Here is a 20,955-nt window from a genome sequence, read left to right on the forward strand (position 1 = left end):
ACAGGTGCAGGTGTAGTACTGCTGGTAGTAGCAATACGACCAGTAGAGCTGATATTTGTCTCAATGGACGCATTTTTAACCATTTATCCATTTTCGAGCAAACGGAATAAGCAGCAGCTACATTTGGCTACATACTGTATGGATCGTTAGTGGAATTCCCGCGAGAGAATAACGGTTAATGTGATTGGATGTTAATTATTTGACTAGGCTACCTGTATTTGACATTGTGTTGTTATTTCGCTGAACATTAGATGGTTTAATTGTATTTTTGGCAGTGAAACGAGGCTATTCAGGCGAGAGAGAAAAAACTTACCCAAATGTATAGCCCCGTTGGAAAATATAAATGGACTGTTTAAAATGTGAAGAAAAAAATGTTTATCACATTTTATTTGGCATACCCCCGACGGCATTGTGGTACCCCAGTTTGGGAATACCTGATCTATTGCATCTAAGCCTATGCTGCTCTGTTATTGCTCATCCATATATTTATATTTATATATTATTCTTATTCCATTCCTTTACTTAGTTTTGTGTGTATTAGGTGTCTGTTGTGGAATTGTTAGATATCACTTCTTAGATACTGCTGCACTGTTGGGAATTAGAAACACAAGCATTTCGCTACACTCGCAATAACATCTGCTAACCATGTGACCAACAAAATGTGATTTGATTTGATTAAACCCTTTTTCAGATAGTTGGCCGTCAGAATTCCACTGATAAACTTCCTGCCAATGCATGCTCGTCCCAACCCACGTTTTGACAACTGAATGGGAACTTCCCTGTCCACCCATTTGATCGATGGCAAATATGCTAAACAAAAATATAAACGCAACATGTAACAATTTCAAAGATTTTACTGAGTTACAGCTCATATAAGGAAGTCATTCAATTGTATATTCCAAGCATTGCCAGTTCAAAAATTCAGAGTGGATCACTCTCTTAGTGTTTGGAGTGCACACTGGATACTGTGGCTGAGGGTTGATTCAGCTAGCTTGCTAGCTTCCAGACACAGATGGGGGAACAACACACTGACAATTTTTACTCACCATAGCAGAGCAGGTTAGGCTATTACATTTTACATTTAAGTCATTTAGCAGACGCTCTTATCCAGAGCGACTTACAAATTGGGCTATCTTGCTAACATTAGGCTCCATGTTTTTAGTTTGCAACATTTCATTTAAATTGTACTAGGCTAGTCAGTTAATAACAAATTCTTATTTTCAACGATGGCCTAGGAACAGTGGAATAACTGCCTGTTCAGGGCAGAACGGCAGGGATTTGAACTTGCAACCTTCCGGTTACTAGTCCAACTCTCTAACCACTAGGGTACCCTGCCGTTATGACTGGCTTGTGATCCTTGCCGCACTAGTTTGATTGTGTTGACAGCCTTATTTACATTTGTCCATGTTTGTCCAAAATATTGAGTCATTGAAACTGAAACGGTGCATCCCGAATGGAGGCAGTTAACAATGTAACAGGCCAGCTGTGATTTACAACCTGATTGCAATATTTTTGGGACTACCAAGAAATGTATTGGTGAATTATATGAATCATGCAGTGAACTGCATCCATCTATTCTGCCAACAATGCCTTAGTGTATGTCATGGTATGTCGAGTCAAATATATCCGATTTTTAAAACCTCTTTAAAAGTTGGTTTTGTTGCATGAACTGGGAATCTGATATTCTGGACTGATAATGATTGTTTGTTTTACTGGAATAAAAGTAAGATACCGGAGACACAACTCTCATCTGGCTATAGCCTACCTGCTTACATTAGATTTTAGATTGTTCAGGTTCACCATCAGTAATAGTTGAGGTCGTTTTGCTTTATTTTATACTGTCAGTGTAAATGGTCATTTCTTTTGGTTTAAGTTGATCATTTCATAACAAGGACAGCAATTCACTGTGAGTGAAGCGACACTGCATGGACGAAACGGGAGGAGAAGCTCACTCCATAAAAACTTCAAAATGGTCAAAACCATTCCATTTTGTGTCGGGGTGATATCCAAAATTGTGCTATATATATTCATTGGCTATAATTTTTTACGATAAATATTCATACATTACTAGATCAAACACTTTCAGTTCAAACACTTTTAATCTGGAAAAAGGGCAAGTGGGTGATTGTGATTTCAGATCAAAAGTGTGGGGAGAAAAAAAAGCATACATTGCCCCCCCGCCCCAATACACAGGAGGCTGCTAAGGGGAGGACGGCTCATACTGCAATAATGGCTGGAACGGAGCATATGGAATGGCATCAAACACATGGAAACTATGTGTTTGATATATTTAATACAATTCCACTTATTCTGCTCCAGCCATTACCACAAGCCCGTCCTCCCCAATTAAGGTGCCACCAACCTCCTGTGCCCTAATAGGATAGTGGCATGGTAGATTCCCACGAGTCTCCTTTATGGCTCAGCTCAGGTGACTACATACACCGCATTAATCATTCACACAGAAGTCCCAATGGACACAGATCAGATGTCTATTCCACGTTGGTTCAACGTAATTCAATTGAAATTAAAACCATGTTGATTCAACCAGTGTGTGCGCAGTGTGGTCAGCTCAGACACATCAAGCTCAGACGGGCCCAGCTCAAGTACCATCAACAGCTGATTTGAACTTAGAATGGAAAATGAATGTTTATGCAACAAATGACAGTGCATAGAATTGTATTGCATTGCACCAAATGTTAGAGTGAGAGAGAAAATGGACGCAGCTGCTGAGCACTGAAATCACAGAGGGGGATGGAAGCTCACAGTCAGACCGGTGGGGCTCTGGGAGCTCTGTCTGCCCTGCAGCTCCAGAGAGGTAGAGAGAGGAGAGAGAACAGGAAATAGAGAAAGACAGAGGCACATGGGCAGGAGGGGTAGACTGAATACAAACCTCAGCTGCTTACCAGGCAGCTGCCCCCAAATCTTCTCATACCAGAGGGGAGAGCAAAAAGATATCACAGTTTTACTTCAGATTCTGATGTTTATCCACGTTTCTCCAAATCTTTACATTTAAAAGTGTTTTTGACATACTGGGTTGCACCTCCTGCTCTGTATCGTTCCAAATTGTTAAATGAAAGGTTCAAGTTTTTGGACAGGGTTAAAACATTACATTTAGGCATTCATTTCAAAATATTACCTTAAGGGTAAAAGGTGAAGCTTACCCAAAATACAGAAACTACCAAGTGATTCTATACATTGAATCTGGTTGTTACACGGAGCGACATAGTGGAAGGCAAGAGCAGACTCAGATGAGGAAACAGGGATGAATGAACCAAAATATGTATTGTTACACAGAGAGATATGGAATGCAGATCCAGGGAATCACGGATGAGTTGCAGAGAAAACAGATGTGGAGACTGAGGTTGAAGTTAGCTGAGTAGAACAGGGTAAACAGGTCTTGAGGGGAATCCAAGGTAGTGGTGGTGAGTAAAATCCAGAGCAAGGTAGTTGGGTGGTGAGATGTGGTACAGGAGACAGGAGCTCGAGAGGTAACTGCAATGAGTGGATAAATGGTGTCAGGCAGGGAATCAGGCACAACAGAGTAACAGGATCTTGAATGATCATAAATGGCTAGCATCATGAACTGACTGAGCATAGATTATGATCTGACAGAGTGGGAGTGGCAGGACTGAGGATTTGTAGAGGTCTTGATTATGGAACGAGTTGCAGCTGGTAGGGATCTGCTCTCACTCCAGCACAACTGTCTCCAACCACACAGAGAGGGAGAGGGATAGAGAGAGTGTACAGGGGGAGTAACTGCAGGTCAAGAAGACACCGGATGAACACCAGAGGGCATAGCATGAGCAGATGTGACACTAGTTCAGGGGAGTTTGCCCTCTCCCCCTCTGTAGTGCTGTACTGAAACAGCTTCAAACAGGCCACGTGACGTTGCTGGATGTAGGCCTCGCTCTAGTCCTTTACCAGTGGACAAATTTGTTGTTTATTGAAAACATTTGAGATTATTAAATTAGTTGCCACTTTATGTAATAGGTTTTGGCCCATGTACAGTATATTGATAATGACTTGGAGTCAACCAGACATGCCTGGATGAGATCTTGAAGGATCAGGGCCCTCCGCAAGGCTCACAAAATAATTTTAGTCCCAAGCCACCCCCTGTACCAGCACGTTGAACTACTCCCCTCTTGGCACAGGTATAGGGCACCCCTCAGCAGGAAAAACAGAATTAGACAATCATTTGTGCCAGGTGTGATATCCCTCCTAAATAGCTCGTGTTAATGTTTCTATCGACTCAGTAAGGCCAGCAGGCTTTAAAAAAAAATGTTTTATTGGTATGTAACTGTTATGAAAGTTGTATTGTCAATTTTGTTTTGTATTTCAAACGCCACTTTAAACGTGTACATGACAATGCAACAACATTTCCCCATGGGGACAATAAAGTCAGTTAGTATTAATTTGATTCTGACAGAGTTCATTCATAGCTGTTTGTGTGATTTAGTCATTCAATCGCAATACATTATTTTAGCATTATTTTATGTAGTCGGCTGCCATGGTAGCAGAGATGGGTAACAACTGTGCATGTGTGCTACGTAGAAACTACACGTCATACCCTTATTCACAGATGCACATTTTTTAGGTGAAGACAGCATTACACATTAGGCATACAAAGTAAACAACAACCTACAAACATGCATGACAACGAAATACTTGCGAATGATGAAAAAACTACTGGAGGGGCACCGATGGTGTCTTTGAACCTGTGACACTGGTATAAATGATTCGGGAGACAGGCACAGGAATGCTTAATAGGGTTTTGTATTAAAAACTTATTAAGGATTGACGTTCCGTCAACGGGACAGTTGTAAATCATGCAGCGCGTTATATCAAGATCGGAGATATTAGAGAAACAACAAATGTCGGTCATGTAAGTATCTTAGAATCTTTTCAATCAGGAATAGCTGTCTATCGTTGTTTCTGATTGGAAATCATACTTCGACAGCCTTTTTTCTTTTCTCATTTGTGGGCTGTTGTCTTTGTTAGTGGCATGTATAGCCTTACAGAGCTTCACTTCAAGTCAAGTTTATAATGACAGCCTACAATACACCTACCTGGATCACATCAGCTTCAATTACTTTATTGGCCCTGTCATCCATGTAGCTGTATGAACAAATTAATTAATACATTAATGATTGATTTGCATCTCAAGTTGAGAACCCATTCTTTGGCAGAAAGATAATTGAGAAATGTTGTCAATTTTCTTCCCTTTTTTTCACCAATAATTTGCAAAACTTCTTAAACTCTTTATTATGATAGTAATTATAATGACCTATACAGTGGATTGAGAAAGTATTCACCTGTCATGTTCTGACCTTAGTTCCTTTGTGATGTCTTTGTTTTAGTATGGTCAGGTCGTGAGTTGGGTGAGCAGTCTATGTTCTTTTTTCTATGATTTGGTATTTCTGTGTTTGGCCTGGTATGGTTCTCAATCAGAGGCAGCTGTCAATCGTTGTCCCTGATTGAGAACCATACTTAGGCAGCCTGTTTTCACCCTTGAGTTGTGGGTGATTATACTTTATGTTTAGTGTGTTTTGCACCTGACGGAGCTGTTTCGGTTGTGCTTTTTGCTTCTTTGTATGATCCTGTTCAGTTTAAATTAATAATATGAACAAGTACCACGCTGTGCTTTGGTCCTCACCTTCTTCCACCGACAACCGTTACAGAATCACCCACCAAGAAAGGACCAAGCAGCGTGGTGAAGAGAGGCAGCGATACCTGGAGAACTGGACTTGGGAGGAGATATTAGAAGGCAAGGGACCCTGGGCGCAGGCTGGGGAATATCGCCGCACCAAGGCAGAGCTGGAGGCAGCGAAAGCCGAGAGGCGGCATTATGAGGAGCTAGCACGGCAGCGCAACAGGGACGAGAGGCAGCCCCAAAAATGTATTGGGGGGAGGCACAAAGGTAGTGTGGCTAAGTCAGGTAGGAGACCTGAGCCAACTCCCCGTGCTTACCGTGGAGAGAGGTGGACCGGGCAGGCACCGTGTTATGCCGTGAGGCGCACGGTGTCCCCGGTGCGCAGGCATAGCCCGGCGCGTTACATCGCAGCGCCTCGTATCGGCCCGGGCTAGAGTGGGCATCGAGCCAGGTGCCATGAAGCCTGCTCAGCGCATCTGGTCTCCAGTGCGTCTCCTCGGCCCGGGGTACATGACACCAGCCCTGCGCACGGTATCCCCGGTTCGCCAGCACAGCCCAGTGCGGTCTGTTCCACCTCGCCGCACTGGCCTGGCTACGGGGAGTATCCAGCCAGGTAAGGTTGTGCAGGCTCGGGGCTCGAGACCTCCAGTGCGTCTCCACGGTCCGGTCTATCCCGGTGCCTCCTCCACGCACCAGGCCTCCGGTGGCAGCCCCTCGCACTAGGCTGTCTCTCCGTCTCCTTCCTCCAGGTGCTCCCTCCTGTCCAGCGCTGCCAGAGTCTCCCTCCTGTCCTGAGCTGCCAGAGTCTCCCTCCTGTCCTGAGCTGCCAGAGTCTCCCTCCTGTCCTGAGCTGCCAGAGTCTCCCTCCTGTCCTGAGCTGCCAGAGTCTCCCGTCTGTCCTGAGCCATCCGTTACTCCGGTGCTGCCGGAATCGCCCTTCCCTCCGGAGCTGCCGGAATCGCCCGTCACTCCGGCGCTGCCGGAATCGCCTTTCACTTCCGAGCTGCAGGAGTCTCCGGCCTGTCTGGTGCTGCCGGACAGGCCGAATGCCGAATGCACAATAGATATTCAATTACTCCAGGTGGTTCTAGGAGAGACAGGCAGTTCACGGGTTGAAACGTGGTCATACTAATTAACCATGGCAAGCCAACACATCAGACATTGGGAAAAGGTGTGAAAATATCCATTATTTACATGGGTGCCAGATGAGCTTGCTGTTGTTTGGTCCTTTGAAGACCAATCAATTGAGGCCAGAACCTGTGATTCGGATAGGGAAACTTACCTCAGTTACTTGTGACACAATGGAAGTTCATGATACATACACTATGAATTGTGAAAGGGAGAGGAAGTTGATCTAGTATTGGATACATGCCCATTATTGTGTTGTGTATTGACAAATAAAAACTTCCATCCTAACACACAAGTCATGTTATACCATTTGTTTAACATCTAATACATTTTCATGGTGCTAAAATTAATTATAGGGGGAGAGTTTACAAATAAGCTACACAATAGACCAGACAATGGTCAATCATATACCCTGTGGTTCCAGGGGCCAGGTTTTTTTATTTAAAATATATATATATATATATATATATATTTAACCTTTATTTAACTTGTTTAACTTGTTTCAATCATTGTTATACAGCAGTTCACAGCCTGAAATGTTGTCATGCTAATTAACCATGTCTAGCCAACACATCAGTCATGGGGAATTAGGATTATGAAGAATAGCGAGCAGAATTCCGCAAAACTTTTTTGTTTTAATCTATTCTGCAATGTAAGGTGACACTATTGTCTCTTCAACCCCCTTGTCATAAATGCATAGGGAAGATACGTTATCCTGTACATCACCGAGGCCTACAGTATATGCAAGGATTTTGGACACTGGCCAGCTGGGTAGTAGACTGCAATTTTTACTAGCCTGTGTCCAAAATTTGTGCCATGCAATATTTGAAAAGAGAACATTTCATTATGTAGGCTAGTTTGGCACATTTTCTACTAGCCACAGGCTAGCCTGCTAGTTTAATTTCTATCCCTGCCTATTTCTACAGTTGAAGTCGGAAGTTTACATACAGTTACATACGTGGCCAAAAGTTTTGAGAATGACACAAATATTGATTCTCACAAAGTTTGCTGCTTCATTGTCTTTAGATATGTTTGTCAGATGCTACTATGAAATACTGAAGTATAATTACAAGCATTTCATTTCAAAGGCTTTTATTGACAATTACGTGAAGTTGATGTAAAGAGTCAATATTTTCAGTGTTGACCCTTCTTTTTCAAGACCTCTGCAATCCGCCCTGGCATACTGTCAATTAACTTCTGAGCCACATCCTGACTGATGGCAGCCCATTCTTGCATAATCAATGCTTGGAGTTTGTCAGAATTTGTGGGGTTTCGTTTGTCAGCGGAGCAGAGCGAGGCATGCGTCCAGCAAACGTCACGAGTCACGTGACCCATTTTTGCAGCTGTTTCAGTACAGCACTACAGGGGAAGAGGGCAAACTCTGCTGGACTAGTTTCAATTTATGGAATTACTTGGGAATTTCTTGTATTTTGGGTAAACTTCTCCTTTAAGGTTTTGGGATAGGGTAAAAAAAAATGTGTCTACCACTGCAAACCTGCTGTTTAGGAGATCCTGTGTATATTGTATTTTCAACCAGCAACTATCAAGATATAAACTGATCAAATGTTTTCACACTTTTACAGTGTTAGTTTTCTCAGCTGTTGTACAATATGACATTAAAAAAACAGGAAAACTTAATTATTTTTTTATTTTAATTTTACCCCCTTTTCTCCCCAATTTCGTGGTATCCAATTGTTAGTAGTTACTATCTTGTCTCATCTCTACAACTCCCGTATGGGCTCGTGAGAGACGAAGGTTGAAAGCCATTTGTCCCCCGAAACACAACCCAACCATGCCGCACTGCTTCTTAACACAGCACGTTTCCAACCTTAAAGCCAGCCGCACCAATGTGTCGGAGGAAACACCGTGCACCTGGCGACCTGGTGAGCGTCACAGGAGTCGCTAGTGCGCGATGAGACAAGGATATCCCTACGCTAGGCCAATTGTGTGTCGCCCCATGGACCTCCCAGGCGCTGCCGGCTGCGACAGAGCCCGGGCGCGAACCTACAGTCTCTGGTGGCACAGCTAGCACTGCGAAGCAGTGAGGGAAACTGAATTTTGACTCTACTTGGCCTTTAAGTTAAGGGTTAAAGTTTTTGGGTTAAAACATTAAGTTTCCCAAATGGCAAAGTTAAGGCTTGGGATAAGGTTAAAACCAGGGGTTGGAACAGAACCAAAAAACTGAAAATAACATCATTTTTCAAGGAACAGAACCGGGGTCAAAAGTGATCCATACTGTATCGGAACAGAACCGTTATTTTAAAAGCATGGGGAACTGGTTAATAACGTTATTTTACGTTCCAGGCCTTTTTTTCTGTTTGTGTTTAGGCTACCTGCACCTACCCCTCCAGAAACATAGGCTACTGTGCTGACATTAAAAGCGTGATTCAGAAGATAGGGAGATATTTTTTATTTGCTCGAGAAGAATGGATTAACTTGTGTGTTTTTAATTTGAGTGCCGCTCTGCACACACAGGCTTGTTAGCTAACGTTAGCTAGCTCAAGCTTCTTAGCTAGCTAGCTCAAAGGACATTCAATGTTGCTCCATAGCAGCTGCTTCTCCTAGGTATAATTCTGTGGACCTAATTCAGATAATGCATGTCATAACAAGACAAAATGTCCCCATGGGGACAATAAAGTCAGTTAGTGTTAATAATGACTGTCCTGATTTGATTCTGACAGAGTTTATTCATAGCTGTTTGTGTGATTTTTTTAAGTTAAGGGTTAAAGTTTTTGGGTTAAAACATTAAGTTTCTCAAATGGCTAAGTTAAGGCTTGGGATAAGGTTAAAACCAAGGGTTGGAACAGAACCAAAAACCGGAAAATAACAACATTTTTCAAGGAACAGAACCGGGGTCGAAAGTGATCCATACTGTAGTCCCATCTTGCACCATAGGCTACAATTATCTGTCCATCACGCATGTAAAAAACTAGCTTGCCTGCTCTATCCGTACTGATTGGTGTATTAATTTAATGAGCTAAATGTGAAAAAGTGTTGATTAAAAAAGAAACAGAAAGGAGCAATAAAACCAGTACCTTTTTTTTTGTTCGAACCGGTTCAGAATTGTATTTTGCTGCTCGGAAAAGTGGACCAGAACTAAAAAAAAATAATGGTTCTGTTCAGAACGAAACAATTGGGAAATAATTTAGCTTCCGACCTCTGGTAAAAATCAATATTAAAAAATCATCGAGTGAATACCACTGGGATTGAACATGCAACTTTCAAATCCAGAGTCATGGGATTACAATCCGAATGGTTAAATGAAGGATTCAAGTTTCTGGATATGGTTACAACATTAAGTTTAGGCATTCATTATGAATGATTAATTTAATGGTTAAAGTATCAGATAGGGTTTAAATTTAAATTTTACAAACACATGTTTATCACTGGGATTGAATACGCAAGTTTTAGATCCATAGTCATGGGATTACACTTATCTGCCACCCCCGTCTATAAAGCCACAGCAAAACCCAAGCCTACTTGATGGTAATAGCTTTCACCGTTGCCCCTAGTGGCTGATTTTGAAGGAATTTCCAGGACAATTCCGAAGTCAATCTTGAGCGATCTGGCTGGTGAAGAGAGGGGAGAGAGGTGGAGAGAGCTAGCCTCACAGCCACCACATCTTCCCACCTCTTCACCTCCTCACCTAGTCCCTGTCTGCTAAGAACCACTCAATCACAGGATGCTGCTGAGGGGAGAACGGCTCATAGTAATGGCTGGAACGGCTCAAATGGAATGGCATCAAACACCTGGAAACCATGTGTTTGATGTATTTGATACATTCCGCTCCAGCCATTACCACAAGCCTGTCCTCCCCAATTAAGGTGCCACCAAACTCCTGTGCGCCCAATCCCAGGGATTTGACATGAAGGACAGAAACAGAAGGACACATTTTCTCTCCACCTCTTTTTACCATCAAGCTGATTTGTCAAATGACACTCCCCTTGAAATCCCCCCAGATTGTGGATGCATACCAAATGGCACCCCATTCCTTCTATAGTGCACTACTTATGACTAGAGCCCTGTCTGTGGGCCTTGGTCATAAGTAGTGCACTATAAAAGGAAAAGGGTGCCAATGGGGACGCAGGCTGTGTGGGAGTTGCCATGGCACTCCGTATCGACCGCCCATCTCCCTCAAAGCACTGCCAAGCCAACTCCCGCTTTTCTCTTTTATTCCTTTCTTTTCTTATATATAGGTATTGTTTTTAAAGATTTTTTGTCTGCCTAGAGAGGGGAGAAAGTAAAAGTTTTCCTGAAGGACATTTGCACAAAGAGCTTTAACACCCCACCACCCCCCCCCGCCCGTCGCTAAACACACTCTTTTTACCTCTTTAAATATTGAGAATCATTTCAAATTCCTCCTTCGCCCCCTTTGATGCTGCATGCCTCCAAACACCTTTGTGACGGGTCTGCATCCCAAATGGCACCCTATTCCATTTATAGTGCACTGTTGTGCACTTCTTTCGACCAGAGCCCTATGGGGCCTGGTTAAATATAGTGCACCATAAAGGGAATAGGGTGCCGTTTGGGACGTAACATATAAGTGGACCATGGCTGAAATATACATGAACCTCAGTTGTTGCGCCGTAGACTTGTCTTATTACCCAGGATCCCTTGTGTCTGTGCCAGGGGACAGCCTCCCCCGCTCCCCATTGTGTCACTCAGGCTGCCACCACCCCCTCCTCCATGTCAGCTGGAAAATGTCTCCACTAATAGAGAGTCCCTCTCTGGGCCTGGCCTCTGGCCCTTTGGCCCCCTACTAGCCTCCACACACATGCCACAGCTGCAGAGAGAGAGAGTCCACCTCGCAAACTACGCCACAACAACATAGTACTCTCTCCTCACCCTCCTCTGCTTTTAGTGCTGAACACTATATTCACACAGCACAGGCCCCACTCGAGTAGATCACACTGCATGTTGTTCTCTTTAGCCTTTCTCTTTTACAGGGATAAGTCTGGCTTTTTATGTAATTGTATTGCTCAAATGCCTGTATGTTTCTTTTTCTTTTTTGTATTGCTATAGAAGATGTGGGTTAGCTGGTAGGTGGGGAGAGCCTGTATGGTGGGTGGCGTTAAAAAAATACAATTATGAGTTCAAGAGTCAGAGATATAGGCCTACAACATGAATATAGAACATTTTCTCTGAGTGTGTTGCTGAGTGCATATGGTTGTTGGAGAATATGTAAATTGTTGCTAACATGGGCCAAAGCATTGGACTTTCCCTCTGTAATCTGCAGAGCGGTCTGGCTCTGATCAGTGTCAGAAATGCTCTTGCGCACACGAGCACACACATGCATGCAGGGTTGGTAGGTTACTTTCTAAATGTAATCCGTTACAGTTACTAGTTACCTGTCCAAAATTGTAATCACTAACGTAACTTTTGGATTACCCAAACTCAGTAACGTAGTCTGATTACATTCAGTTACTTTTAGAAGATTTTCCCCTTAAGAGGCATTGGAAGAAGACACAATGTATGTTACCAATTGAACGACATCTATTAAAGGCTAAATTAATGTTAAAGTTTACATAGCTGTCCCTATTAATGTAAAATTTACTTTATGGGTTGGTTATGTATGCTTCTTCTAACCCATCACTTTCTACTACATATAATAATACGATTAAATGATGTCTTTACATTTAAAACCAAAGTCTATCAGGATTCCAGTCATTCCAATAAATGTTATACCCCTTGATCTTCAAGACATATGGAAGTATAGATCAGCCAAATTGTTTTACCTGAGCATAACCCCAAAACTAAGGATTTATAGGCCAGCCTTACTCTGTTGATTGATGTTCTTGTCACGGAGGACTGATTGGGCTCATTGATTCGAGTTGAAAAATAAATGCTGTGCTCATGGAATGGCAGTCACCGAGCACTACGGAAAAGTGCTATTTACGGTGCCTTGCAAAAGTATTCACCCCCTTTGGCGTTTTTCCTATTTTGTTTCATTACAACCTGTAATTTAAATGTATTTTTATTTGGATTTCATGTAATGGACATGCACAAAATAGTCCAAATTGGTGAAGTGAAATTAAAATAATAACTTGTTTCAAGAAATTCTAAAAATTCTAAACGGAAATGGGTTGCGTGCATATTGTAACGGTTGGCGTATGAAGGAGAAGAGGAGGACCAATGCGCAGCGTGGTATGTGTCCATATTTATTAAATGAACACGGAAATAACAAAAATACCAACGAGAACGACCGAAAACAGTTCTGGCTGGTGCAGACACACAACAGAAAACAATCACCCACGAAACACAATAGAAAACAGGCTCCCTAAATATGGTTCTCAATCAGGGACAACGATTGACAGCTGCCTCTGATTGAGAACCATACCAGGCCAAACACAGAAATAGCAAATCATAGAAAAGCTAACCTAGACAACCCACCAACTCACGCCCTGACCATACTAAAACAAAGACATAACAAAAGAACTAAGGTCAGAATGTGACACATACTGTATGTACTGTACAGTATTCACCCCTTTGCTATGAAGCCCCTAAATAAGATCTGGTGCAACCAATTACCTTCAGAAGTCACGTAATTATGTTAAATAAAGTCCACCTGTGTGCAATCTAAGTGTCACATGATTTGTCACATGATCTCAGTATGTACAGTTACACTGGTAACTTCCGGCGCCGACAGAGATGGCCGCCTCGCTTCGCGTTCCTAGGAAACTATGCAGTTTTTTGTTTTTTTTTACGTGTTATTTCTTACATTAGTACCCCAGGTCATCTTAGGTTTCATTACATACAGTCGAGAAGAACTACTGTATATAAGATCAGCGTCAACTCGCCATCAGTACGACCAAGAATATGTTTTTCGCGACGCGGATCCTGTGTTCTGCCTTACAAACAGGACAACGGAATGGATCGCATGCAGCGACCCAAAAAAAACGACTCCGAAAAAGAGGGAAACGAGGCGGTCTTCTGGTCAGACTACGGAGACGGGCACATCGTGCCCCACTTCCTAGCATTCTTCTTGCCAATGTCCAGTCTCTTGACAACAAGGTTGATGAAATCCGAGCAAGGGTAGCATTCCAGAGGGACATCAGAGACTGTAACGTTCTGTGCTTCACGGAAACATGGCTCACTAGAGAGAAGCTATCCGAAGCGGTGCAGCCAACGGGTTTCTCCATGCATCGCGCCGACAGAAACAAACTGCGATGAAAGAAACATACAGGAACTCAAATCCTTCTGTTCACCTGATTTAGAATTCCTCACAATAAAATGTAGACCGCATTATCTACCAAGAGAATTCTCTTCGATTATAATCACAGCCGAATATATATCCCCGCCCACGCTCTGAACGAACTTTATTTAACTCTTTGCAAACTGGAAACCATTTATCCGGAGGCTGCATTCATTGTTGCTGGGGATTTTAACAAGGCTAATCTGAAAACAAGACTCCCTAAATTTTATCAGCATATCGATTGCGCAACCAGGGGCGGAAAAACCTTGGATCACTGTTACTCTAACTTCCGCGACGCATATAAGGCCCTGCCCCACCCCCCTTTCGGAAAAGCTGACCACGACTCCGTTTTGATGATACCTGCCTACAGACAAAAACTAAAAAAAGAAGCTCCCACGCTGAGGTCTGTCCAACGCTGGTCCGACCAAGCTGACTCCACACTCCAAGACTGCTTCCATCACGTGGACTGGGACATGTTTCGTATTGCGTCAGATAACAACATTGACGAATACGCTGATTCGGTGTGCGAGTTCATTAGAACGTGCGTTGAAGATGTCATTCCCATAGCAACGATTAAAACATTCCCTAACCAGAAACCGTGGATTGATGGCAGCATTCGCGTCAAACTGAAAGCCGAACCACTGCTTTCAATCAGGGCAAGGTGTCTGGTAACATGACTGAATACAAACAGTGCAGCTATTCCCTCCGTAAGGCTATCAAACAAGCTAAGCGTCAGTATAGAGACAAAGTAGAATCTCAATTCAACGGCTCAGACACAAGAGGCATGTGGCAGGGTCTACAGTCAATCACGGACTACAGGAAGAAATCCAGCCCAGTCACGGACCAGGATGTCTTGCTCCCAGGCAGACTAAATAACTTTTTTGCCCGCTTTGAGGACAATACAGTGCCACTGACACGGCCTGCAACGGAAACATGCGGTCTCTCCTTCACTGCAGCCGAGGTGAGTAAAACATTTAAACGTGTTAACCCTCGCAAGGCTGCAGGCCCAGACGGCATCCCCAGCCGCGTCCTCAGAGCATGCGCAGACCAGCTGGCTGGTGTGTTTACGGACATATTCAATCAATCCCTATACCAGTCTACTGTTCCCACATGCTTCAAGAGGGCCACCATTGTTCCTGTTCCCAAGAAAGCTAGGGTAACTGAGCTAAATGACTACCGCCCCGTAGCACTCACTTCCGTCATCATGAAGTGCTTTGAGAGACTAGTCAAGGACCATATCTGACACCCTAGACCCACTCCAATTTGCTTACCGCCCAAATAGGTCCACAGACGATGCAATCTCAACCACACTGCACACTGCCCTAACCCATCTGGACAAGAGGAATACCTATGTGAGATTGCTGTTCATTGACTACAGCTCGGCATTCAACACCATAATACCCTCCAAGCTCGTCATCAAGCTTGAGACCCTGGGTCTCGACCCCGCCCTGTGCAACTGGGTACTGGACTTCCTGACGGGCCGCCCCCAGGTGGTGAGGGTAGGTAACAACATCTCCTCCCCGCTGATTCTCAACACTGGGGCCCCACAAGGGTGCGTTCTGAGCCCTCTCCTGTACTCCCTGTTCACCCACGACTGCGTGGCCACGCACGCCTCCAACTCAATCATCAAGTTTGCGGACGACACAACAGTGGTAGGCTTGATTACCAACAACGACGAGACGGCCTACAGGGAGGAGGTGAGGGCCCTCGGAGTGTGGTGTCAGGAAAATAACCTCACACTCAACAGCAACAAAACTAAGGAGATGATTGTGGACTTCAGGAAACAGCAGAGGGAACACCCCCCTATCCACATCGATGGAACAGTAGTGGAGAGAGTAGCAAGTTTTAAGTTCCTCGGCATACACATCACAGACAAACTGAATTGGTCCACTCACACAGACAGCATCGTGAAGAAGGCGCAGCAGCGCCTCTTCAACCTCAGGAGGCTGAAGAAATTTGGCTTGTCACCAAAAGCACTCACAAACTTCTACAGATGCACAATCGAGAGCATCCTGGCGGGCTGTATCACCGCCTGGTACGGCAACTGCTCCGCCCTCAACCGCAAGGCTCTCCAGAGGGTAGTGAGGTCTGCACAACGCATCACCGGGGGCAAACTACCTGCTCTCCAGGACACCTACACCACCCGATGTTACAGGAAGGCCATAAAGATCATCAAGGACATCAACCACCCGAGCCACTGCCTGTTCACCCCGCTATCATCCAGAAGGCGAGGTCAGTACAGGTGCATCAAAGCTGGGACCGAGAGACTAAAAAACAGCTTCTATCTCAAGGCCATCAGACTGTTAAACAGCCACCACTAACATTGAGTGGCTGCTGCCAACACACTGACACTGACTCAAATCCAGCCACTTTAATAATGGGAATTGATGGGAAATTATGTAAATATATCACTAGCCACTTTAAACAATGCTACATTATATAATGTTACTTACCCTACATATTCATCTCATATGCATACGTATATACTGTACTCTATATCATCGACTGCATCCTTATGTAATACATGTATCACTAGCCACTTTAACTATGCCACTTTGTTTACATACTCATCTCATATGTATATACTGTACTCGATACCATCTACTGTATACTACTATATCCTTATGTACATATTCTTTATCCCCTTACACTGTGTATAAGACAGTAGTTTAGGAATTGTTAGTTAGATTACTTGTTGGTTATTACTGCATTGTCGGAACTAGAAGCACAAGCATTTCGCTACACTCGCATTAACATCTGCTAACCATGTGTATGTGACAAATAAAATTTGATTTGATTTGATTTGAAGACAGAGGTTTACATACACCTTAGCCAAATACATTTAAACTCAGTTTTTCACAATTCCTGATATTTATTCCTAGTAAATATTCCCTGTCTTATGTCTGTTAGGATCACCACTTTATTTTAAGAATTTGAAATGTCAGAATAGCTTTTATTTATATTATCACATTCCCAGTGGGTCAGAAGTTTACATACTCTCAATAAGTATTAGGTAGCATTGCCTTTAAATTGTTTAACTTGGGTCAAACGTTCTGGGTGGCCTTCCACAAGCTTCCCACAATAAGTTGGGGGAATTTTGGCCCATTCCTCCTGACAGAGCTGGTGTAACTGAGTCAGGTTTGTAGGCCTCCTTGCTCGCACACGCTTTTTCAGTTCTGCCCACAAATTTTCTATAGGATTGAGGTCAGGGCCTTGTGACGGCCACTCCAATACCTTGACTTTGTTGTCCTTAAGCAATTATCCCACAACTTTGGAAGTATGCTTGGGATCATTGTCCATTTGGAAGACCCATTTGCGACCAAGCTTTAATGTCTTGAGATGTTGCTTCAATATATATCCACACAGCCATCCACAACAAACACAATCCGTAAGGTGCAAATAGCTCAATGAGAGCAGTAGTGTGATTCACATCAAAGCGCAATATAGATATCATTAATAAGTGATATCCGTATTGTCGTAGACTACACCACCGCTGTCATCCTTACCTCCAAGTGTTTATTCAAGTTGGATAATCTTTGGATGCCGACAGCAGTCGTACCATTGGAAGACATAGCCTGGACTGTAGCCTACAAAAGCCTATTCCTGCTCTTTTCCCGCGATCCATCAAACACATTTGGTGTGTCATCATAGTGGTCTCTGACTTGTGGTTAGACTCACTCAGATGGAACAAACTTAAACTTGTGCCTTTTTTTCAATGCTGATTTGAATGTCATTGAGAAGACAGAGAAGTGTCAAAGATCATTTTAAAAGTAATCCTTCGAAGTAATCAATTATTTTTGCTGGTAACGTAATGGATTACAGTTACTGTTTTTTGTTGTTCTGATCCCTCACATGTAATCCATTACTCTCCAACCCAGCATGCATGCACGGATGCACGCACACACACACACATACACATACACACACACACATTCTATCGGTTGTTCATCCATACACTTCCTTTACCGGTCTCATGGGCTTTGGGGACAGATTTTACTGCAGTGCTTTGCTCCCATTTTCCAGTTTTGCATCCTATTAAGCTTTTATGGTCCTCCGGCCCAGCTTGAGCCCTTAGAATTACTTTATAAAGTGCGAGAGACCGGCTCGGCTGTTAGGCCTCTGACACACACACAGTTTCATACACACACACACACACACACACACACACACACACACACACACAAGGAGGGATATTATGGCTCCGTATTCTGCCTCTGTTGCCTCTAGTAGGCTATAACCTTGTCCAGTACTATTGGCCATCAATCAGTTGCACAAGCGTCTCCGGACTTTGGCAGGAGACGCTTCCTCCTTAGTCATTTTGTTCCATCGTCTTTGCAAAGCTGAATGCGTGGACTTGGATAGAATGGCAGCGAAGCAATTTTTCCTAGCTAGACTGGGAAACCGCTACTCTAGCCTCTGTTAATTAAAAGGGTTTTAGGCTATACTATACTGTTTTCTCCCTTTGGCACCATCCACAACCTGTACCACATGCAGCCTACTTACTGCATCATGTATTAAAAATGTATCAAACTAAAAGTTTATAAAAAGAGGGGAGAAAGAGAGATGAGGAATGAGCCCAAACCTTTAGAGAAACACACAGAACACAGAGTCCTATCAGCCTATCAGGCTACGGAGTTCTAAGTTTGCCAAACAGTTATTGCTTATCAGGCTTCTTTCTATGTGACTAGCCCTATTTGGGTTTTAACGAGCAGCTAGCAGAGAGGTGAGAACAGAAAGATTGAGTAGAAAGAAAAGGGGGAGAGAGGGAGTGAGAGAAGGCTTTTCAGAGCTTCTCTTCAGTCCTAATTGGGCTTGTGAGCGAGGGGCACGAGGGGTCCCACTTGAAACGGGAAGAACAGGCAGGTAGGCTTCTTCTCTCTCTCTTTCTTGTTTTCGTTCTCTCTCTCACTCTCAGGTGGAGTGCCTATCTCTTTCAGTGTCTAGTGTGAGGTCAATGTGTTCCCATGATATTTCTATATGTTCTGAATCACAAATCACCCCTGTCTACATCAAATACTGAAACTCTCCCTTCTGCCACGACAAAGGGAGGGATACCTGCACAGTGTGTGTGTGTGTGTGTGTGTGTGTGTGTGTGTGTGTGTGTGTGTGTGTGTGTGTGTGTGTGTGTGTGTGTGTGTGTGTGTGTGTGTGTGTGTGTGTGTGTGTGTGTGTGTGTGTGTGTGTGTGAGACTGTGTGTTGGCCTTTGTGAGTGCATACTTGCGTGTTAAAGAACAACTCTCCAAATGTCTTTTTGGCAAGTAAAATGTAAAATGTTTGTGAATCCTTGTACCACATCATTTGCCTACAACCAACCACCAGAGGCTGATTGTATCTGTCTGTGTGGGTTTCATTCCTTCCTGATTGAACTTCCTTAGAAAAGCTCTGCTCAGTGTCTCATGCGGCAGCAGGAGATTGGCAGTTTGCAGTGGCCTGATAAAGTTACAGTATCAATCAGAGGCTGTTTTGGGGGGAGGGGAGGGGGCGGGAGGGATGGGAGCATCTGGGGGTGGAAGGACACTTCAGGAAGGTTTTTTGACAACAAGTTTCCGCTCTTTTCTGGTAGACAGCAAGGTGTGTGTGTGTGTGTGTGTGTGTGTGTGTGTGTGTGTGTGTGTGTGTGTGTGTGTGTGTGTGTGTGTGTGTGTGTGTGTGTGTGTGTGTGTGTGTGTGTGTGTGTGTGTGTGTGTGTGTGTGTGTGTGTGTGTGTGTGTGTGTGTGGCTCTACCATTCGCAGTAATAGCATTCAGGCTCCAGTGTAATGTACTGTAGCTAGTCCCTGTTTTTTTGTGTCAGTGGGCTGCATGTGTTTTATATTCTCTATCCCTGTCTACCACGACCACACAACACACACACACACATCTTCCTCAGGGACAGTTTTATGGCTGTGCTCTATGGCCTCCTTGTCACTGGACCACAATGGGCCTTACATATATACAAGGAGGGTGAGAGATTGTGGTAGTACTGTCGCTCCTCTGCTGACTCCCAGTTGAATCTGACAGAGACAGAGAGAGAGAGATAAACAGACATACAGGCAATGCAGGCTCACCTTATATTCACACACACACGCGCGCTCGGCTGCCTTGGGAACACCACTATGCCTCAGGTCACTGAGCATGCCCAGTTTGGAACAAAACCACGATACGTAAATAACCTTTATCAAAGGACAATTGGTATGCGAAAACATCACGCACATGTGATTTACATTGCTGTACGCTACAGGTTCATCATGCTTTTGGTCATGGTGTTACATTTGTGCTAGAGAGCCAGCGCAGGAGAGAGAAGAGAGAGTGTGCGTGTGTGTGTGTGTGTGTGTGTGTGTGTGTGTGTGTGTGTGTGTGTGTGTGTGTGTGTGTGTGTGTGTGTGTGTGTGTGTGTGTGTGTGTGTGTGCGTGCGTGCGTGCGTGCGTGCGTGCGTGCGTGCGTGCGTGTGTGTGTGTGTGTACATGCATAGATCTCAGGCAATGACCTAACACCTCGCCTCCCTCTCTATCTCCACAGTCAACTCAGGAGACGGCATCGACTACAGCCAGCAGAAGAGGGAGAACATCGGAGACCTGATCCAGGAGACCTTGGAGGTGTTTGAGCGCTACGGGGGTGAGGACGCCTTCATCAACATCAAATACATGGTGCCCACCTACGAGTCCTGCATGCTCAACTAGCTGGATGGACACCGCCGCGAAGACCCAACATCCCTAACTCACCCCCCCAACCCTTTCTTCCCCCTCCCCAACTCATCCTAACTTGAGCCAACCTCTCTCTACGCTACCTTTTTTTGGCCCATTAAATGACTAACCGCAAGTCGTTATTATTTTTCACCTGTCTGTGTCATTTGGGAATGTGCACTGTATATTTCTACAACTGTCATACGCTTCTTTTGTCCGTTTCTTTGTCACTTCACTTGTGAACGGGGGTTCAGGTACGAAAACGGAACAAAAGAACACTCGCTCAAATGAATTCTCATTAAAAGCAATATTGTCAGATGCA

The 20,955-nt window shown here is 44.0% G+C and overlaps 1 protein-coding gene across 2 annotated transcripts in view; it reads left to right on the forward strand.

The window, feature by feature from the left end:
- LOC135526084 (parkin coregulated gene protein) overlaps positions 1 to 20,955 on the forward strand; it is a 239,007-nt gene extending 218,052 nt beyond the window's left edge. For both annotated transcript variants that reach the window (XM_064954176.1, XM_064954175.1), the window contains one exon: positions 20,470 to 20,955. In XM_064954176.1, coding sequence (XP_064810248.1) covers positions 20,470 to 20,630 — 161 coding nt within the window. In that variant the 3' untranslated portion in view covers positions 20,631 to 20,955. The remainder of the gene's footprint in view (positions 1 to 20,469) is intronic.

Source organism: Oncorhynchus masou, chromosome 32 (assembly GCF_036934945.1).
Source record: "Oncorhynchus masou masou isolate Uvic2021 chromosome 32, UVic_Omas_1.1, whole genome shotgun sequence".
Classification (NCBI taxonomy): Eukaryota; Metazoa; Chordata; class Actinopteri; order Salmoniformes; family Salmonidae; genus Oncorhynchus; species Oncorhynchus masou.